General features: G+C 42.5%; 1 protein-coding gene across 1 annotated transcript in view; it reads right to left on the bottom strand.

The window, feature by feature from the left end:
* Nucleotides 1-4,412: 4,412 nt before the first annotated feature.
* Nucleotides 4,413-6,761, bottom strand: part of LOC115018542 (uncharacterized) — a 5,340-nt gene continuing 2,991 nt past the window's right edge. Inside the window, exon 2 of the mRNA XM_029447585.1 lies at nt 4,413-6,761. This exon is cut by the window's right edge and continues 1,883 nt beyond it. Within this exon, the coding sequence (XP_029303445.1) occupies nt 5,875-6,761 (887 nt within the window). The 3' untranslated portion in view covers nt 4,413-5,874.

Genomic DNA, 6,761 nt, shown 5'->3' with positions numbered 1-6,761 from the left:
TGTGTGTACTGTGTGTCGTGCACTGTGTGTGTACTTGTGTACTGTGTGTGTGTACTGTGTGTGTACTGTGTGTGTGTACTGTCGGTGTCGTGCACTGTGTGTGTACTGTGTGTGTACTGTGTGTGTGTACTGTGTGTCGTGCACTGTGTGTCTGTGTGTGTTACTGTGTGTGTGTACTGTGTTGTGTGTACTGTGTGGTACTGTGTGTGTTACTGTGTGTCGGCACTGTGTGTCGTCACTGTGTGTGTACTGTGGGTGTGTACTGTGTGTGTGTACTGTGTGTCGTGCACTGTGTGTCGTGCACTGTGGTGTGTACTGTGTTGTGGTACTGTGTGTGTGTACTGTGTGTGTGGTACTGGTGTGTCGGGCACTGTGTGTGTACTGTGTTGTGTACTGTGTGTCGTGCACTGTGTGGTAACGGTGTGTGTGTACTGTGTGTGTGTACTGTGTGTGTACTGTTGTGTGTACTGTGTGTCGTGCACTGTGTGTGTACTGTGGTGTGTGTACTGTGTGTGTACTGTGTGTGTGTACTGTGTATGTGTACTGTGTGTCGTGTACTGTGTGTGTGTACTGTGTGTGTACTGTGTGTGTACTGTGTGGGTGTACTGTGTGTGTACTGTTTGTGTGGTACTGTGTGTGTGTACTGTGTGTCGTGCACTGTGTGTGTACTGTGTGTGTGTACTGTGTCGTGCACTGTGTGTGTACTGTGTGTGTACGGTGTGTGTGTACTGTGTTCATTGCACTGTGTGTGTACTGTGTGTGTACTGTGTGTGTGTACTGTGTGTGTACTGTGTGTGTGTACTGTGTGTGTGTACTGTGTGTCGTGCACTGTGTGTGTACTGTGTGTGTACTGTGTGTGTGTACTGTGTGTGTGTACTGTGTGTCGTGCACTGTGTGTGTACTGTGTGTGTGTACTGTGTGTCGTGCACTGTGTGTGTGTACTGTGTGTGTGTACTGTGTGTGTGTACTGTGTGTGTACTGTGTGTGTTACTGTGTGTGTACTGTGTGTTTACTGTGTGTTGTACTGTGTGTGTGTACTGTGTGTGTACTGTGTGTGTACTGTGTGTCGTGCACTGTGTGTGTACTGTGTGTGTGTACTGTGTGTGTACTGTGTGTGTACTGTGTGTGTACTGTGTATGTGTACTGTGTGTCGTGTACTGTGTGTGTACTGTGTGTGTGTACTGTGTGTGTACTGTGTGTGTACTATGTGTGTGTACTGTGTGTGTACTGTGTGTGTACTGTGTGTGTACTGTGTGTGTGTACTGTGTGTGTACTGTGTGTGTACTGTGTGTGTGTATGTGTGTGTACTGTGTGTGTACTGTGTGTGTGTACTGTGTGTGTGTACTGTGTGTGTACTGTGTGTGTACTGTGTGTCGTGCACTGTGTGTGTACTGTGTGTGTACTGTGTGTGTACTGTGTGTGTGTGTACTGTGTATGTGTACTGTGTGTCGTGTACTGTGTGTGTACTGTGTGTGTGTACTGTGTGTGTGTACTGTGTGTGTGTACTGTGTGTGTGTACTGTGTGTCGTGCACTGTGTGTGTACTGTGTGTGTGTACTGTGTGTGTGTACTGTGTGTGTACTGTGTGTGTGTACTGTGTCGTGCACTGTGTGTGTACTGTGTGTGTACTGTGTGTGTGTACTGTGTGTCGTGCACTGTGTGTACTGTGTGTGTACTGTGTGTGTGTACTGTGTGTGTGTACTGTGTGTGTACTGTGTGTGTGTACTGTGTGTGTGCACTGTGTGTCCGTGGCAGCTGTGTGTTGTACTGTGTGTGTGTACTGTGTGTGTGTACTGGGTGTCGTGTCACTGTGTGTGCGTGGCACTGTGTGTGTACTCTGGGTGTGTACTGTGTGTGTGTACTGTGTGTGTGTACTGTGTGTCGTGCACTGTGTGTGTACTGTGTGTGTGTACTGTGTGTCGTGGCACTGTGTGTTGTACTGTGTGTGTGTACTGTGTTGTGTACTGTGTGTGTACTGTGTGTGTGTACTGTGTGTCGTGCACTGTGTGTGTACTGTGTGTGTGTACTGTGTGTGTACTGTGTGTGTGTACTGTGTATGTGTACTGTGTGTCGTGTACTGTGTGTGTGTACTTGTGTGTGTACTGTGTGTGTACTGTGTTTGTGTACTGTGTTTGTACTTGTGTGTTGTACTGTTGTGTGTGTACTGTGTGTCGTGCACTGTGTGTGTACTGTGTGTGTGTACTGTGTCGTGCACTGTGGTGTGTATCGGTGTGTGTACTGTGTGTGTGTACTGTGTGTCATGCACTGTGTGTGTACTGTGTGTGTACTGTGTGTGTGTACTGTGTGTGTACTGTGTGTGTACTGTGTGTGTACTGTGTGTGTGTACTGTGTGTCGTGCACTGTGTGTGTACTGTGTGTGTACTGTGTGTGTGGTACTGTGTGTGTGTACTGTGTGTCGTGCACTGTGTGTCGTGCACTGTGTGTGTACTGTGTGTGTACTGTGTGTGTGTACTGTGTGTGTGTACTGTGTGTCGTGCACTGTGTGTGTACTGTGTGTGTGTACTGTGTGTCGTGCACTGTGTGTGTACTGTGTGTGTGTACTGTGTGTGTGTACTGTGTGTGTACTGTGTGTGTGTACTGTGTGTCGTGCACTGTGTGTGTACTGTGTGTGTACTGTGTGTGTGTACTGTGTGTGTACTGTGTGTGCACTGTGTGTGTGCACTGTGTGTGTGTAATGTGTGTGTGTAATAGTGTTGCAGTGTTAGTGTAACCTGAGCTGCATTAGATTATTTGATGGATTCATTAATTCGAGTGAAACTCCTGCAGAACAATAAACTTGTGTTATTGTTTATTGTTCACTCAATAAACAATAACACCTTTGTCAATTCAATTTAAGACTTTTTTATTTCATATTCCACAAACTTCCATATTCCACAAACTAATATTACTATAATTAATTATCATGTCATTGTAACACAGTGACTTCATTATAACGTGATGAAATAAAAACATCTGCACGACTCTGGCTCCATCTAGTGAAACTTTTTATTATTTAAGAAAAGCTTCAGAATCATGTTTTCTAATCTGATAAGTGACATTTAGTTTATTGTAAATGTTCCGCAGGAGACTAAATTATGTAATAACCCATTTAAAACTCAATGTAACTCTTAATTTGTTCATTTCATGAGTCACGTCTAATTATCTTTTACTATTTAAATGTAATCATTGACATGTTGTTGTAGGTAAAGTAATCAAATATAATAAACTGTTGAATAAAAGGTGCAAAGCTAAATATGTTTCCACACGTTACCGGATCCGTTCGTGTTGGCGATGAGGAGACCTCACGGAGAGTTCGGCTCCCGGTAAAAACCTCCTCACGGTCTTCATCTCAAGTAACCAGAGAAACAAGTGTAACACACATTAGCCTCTAGCTTGTAGCCCCTCCTGTGCCCAGCACAGAAACACTGATTGTTAACGTGAAACTGCTTTATTCGGTATTTCCACCGGTTGTATTCACCGGATCCGTTAGTTTTGGAGATGAGGAGACCTTTATGAATAATTCGGCTCCCTGTAAATAAATAAAAAACCTCCTGAACGTCGGCATCTTAAGTAACTAGAGAAACAAGTTTGGCAAACATTAGCCTCTAGCGTGTAGCCCCTCGTTCCTGTGCCCACCAGAGAAACACTGATTTTGAACGTGAAACTGCTTTATTCGGTATTTCCACCGGTTGTATTCACCGGATCAGTTTGTTTTGAAAATGAGGAGACCTTTGTGAATAATTCGGCTTCCAGTAAAAAACATCTAGAACGTCATAATCCTAATTTATCAGAGAAACACATTTAGCAAACCTAAGCATTTAGCTCGCAGCCCCTCCATTCTGTCCATTCTACTTCAGGCTGTGATCACTTTGTCATAACAGAAACCTCAAGTAGCAGAACAGAATGCAGGACTTTTATGCTACTTATAATGTTTTACAGAGTTGATGCTTTTAATCAATTGAAGAATCTGAGTAGCCGACTTCTTCCACTGTTAATAAAAACCTCTGTTGGTACACACATCCATCTTATTCAGATGTATAATCAGTAAAAACAAATCTGTGGTTTATCTTCCATCATGGACTTGTGTTTTTATATACTCTATACATTTGTGCTAATAATTGAGTGCTGAAAACGTCATTTTGCAGTGAGAATATTTCAACCGGTTTCTTATATTTTAAAGTGTTTTGAAATCAAAAACAATCATTTAAAAAAGGCACTCTCGCTGCACTAGAATCATTTGTGAAACAAGGTCATTTACATGAACAATAAGTTTAAATATTCTTAATACGCTGGCAAATTAATGAAATGTTAAGTCTAAATGTCAGACTAAAACTATTTCTTTACACTAAACATCAAGTTAAAGAAGCAAAATAATCAGATTTTCGAGCCGAAACAAATCTGTAACAGACATAATGAAGATTAAAAGTCACTTTAATTCCTGACAACAGAACATAATAAAAACAAATTCTAAACCAAAGACGGGAAAATACAGATTCATGTTTAGACTCACTACATTGAAAATACTGATTTAGTTCCATCAAAATGACAAAAGAAGGGACTTCCACCTCCTCACAGAATACAATCACTGTACGCATTACTGTACTTCTTCAATCGTGTAAACTCACATTATGAAATGTATGTGCACAAACATCTTCCTCCGTCTCTGCAAACAGAGAGCCAGCTTTTAATCATTTCGCTGCTCGATGGACAATAAGTAATTTGTCAAACATTTGCTGGTTTCATCCTCTGATTTGATGGTTGATGAGACAGATACTGAGTGTTCAGCACAGCAGGGGACAGGGTGTGAACTGCAGCTGAACTATGGATCAATCAAAGAACCTTCCTCAGGTGATTGATCAGCACATCTGTGTTTACTGGAAACCATCTTGTGTGAACAAAAGGAAGACTGACCTGGAAGATCTTCTTGACTTCCTGCCCTTAGAATGAGGTAGAAATACTGAAGCAGGGACAGCTTGCTCCTCTGAGCAACACGACAGCATTACAACCTGTGTGTGAGCGTGATCATCTTATGTACGTATAAACTCGGCTCCTTCTTGCAAGAATATTGATTAAAGCCTTTTATTTGATTTGGATCCTGACGTCGTGGTGTTATTAAGAATATATATTTGTGTCTTGGATTGTTTGAATGAAAGATATTTGACATTTGATAGAGAAATGTATTAATTACCTCCACCAAGGTAATCGATCAATGCGTCTGTTTGTCAGAAGGTTTGCAGAAAAACTACACGACCTATTTTCATGAAACTTGGTGGAAGGGTGTCGCAGGGTCCGAGGAGGAACACATCCTTCAATCACGGCCCAGATATTTGTATCACTTATGGAAACGAGTCCTGCTGTAATAAACCTTCTGTTTGTTATCTTATGTTGACTGTTTGAGACGAAGCCAGATCCTTAATATTTAGCATTAATGTAAAAAAAAAAAAAGAATTTGGGTGGGTACATGTCTAAATATAATATTTACATTCAGTTGTGAGGCTATTATAAAAATAGCAGAATACAGCCTTCATTGTGAACTGTTGTGTTGATTTTACTTTAAAGGTTATTTTGGAGGCTTTACTTTGTGCTGCTATCGATTGTTACCTGATGCATCAGGCACAATATCCACGCTCTCCGAGTAGCCTTGTAGTTTATGTATTTTTTCCCGCAAAAGTTCCAAACATTATTTAGTGCTAGCTTCTAAAATGTCAATACTTGCCGCTTTTCTTTGTCTTATGTGAAAGTAAACTTTAGGTTTTAGACAAAACAAGTGATTTAAAGACGTCACATTGGGGGTTTAGGAACTTAATAATAAATAATAAATCATAATAAAAACTCTGAACACTGACTTCCTACAAGGACAACAGGAGTTACGACTTTAATCTACCACCACTTCTATGTCAACAGGCTTCAGTTCTCTGACAAATACGATGTTATCGTTGTTGTTAAGGTCCAGTTCGCCGAAGCAGTCCTCCGGCTCCTCTTTGCAGACGACCTGTGAGAACTCGGAGTCCTCGACAGGCAACTCGACCACTTTGTTCAGATAATCTCCCTTCCTGCCGTTTTTACCTGCTATGGCGATCACCTGAGATGCAAAGGACCAGGCAAACTCTACTTTGCGATGGTTCTGCGAGCTCAGATCAAAGTTGTACTCCAGGATCTCGTACAGAGCGGGAACGTACCGGTTGCAGTTTTGTTCCACATACTGGTGCATCTCAAAGAGGACTCCCCTCGTCAACACTCGCCGGTCAAGTTTTGTTTTGGCTTCTGGTTTACAGCGGACATTGAGGTCCAATCCTATTTCTGCGCAGATGCGATATCTGATGAGCTTCTTCTCCACATCTTCATATAAATCCATTTTTGGCTTAACGTCTTCTGAGTCCAGATCCTCCACAGTTGGTGGTTGAGGCTCAAGCTTTGTGTGACCATTCAACGGGACAACCGTGTTCAACCAACTTACGATCTTAGGTGATGTGGTTTGCCTTTTCATGAAGCTTTTCTGGGTGGCGTACCATCTCTGGATCACCTGCGCGGCCATGGTCTCTCCACTTTGCAGATCCAGATCAAAGTTGTGCTCCAGGAGGTCGTTAACTATCTCATGGACCGAGCCACACAACTCTCTGACAAAGACGAATACTTCGAGCACAGCGCCTGTGGTCAGGACCGTCAAATCAAGCTTCTGGCTCACCGGACGTTGTTCTGTCGACAAGAGGTTGAGTCCTATCTTTTTACAGAACGGCTGTCGCTTCATATCTGTCGGCTCGC

This window comes from Cottoperca gobio, chromosome 14, assembly GCF_900634415.1.
Source record: "Cottoperca gobio chromosome 14, fCotGob3.1, whole genome shotgun sequence".
NCBI classification, from domain to species: Eukaryota; Metazoa; Chordata; class Actinopteri; order Perciformes; family Bovichtidae; genus Cottoperca; species Cottoperca gobio.
Note: the sequence above shows the minus strand (reverse complement) of the source record. Positions and strands in the feature narration are given on the sequence as shown.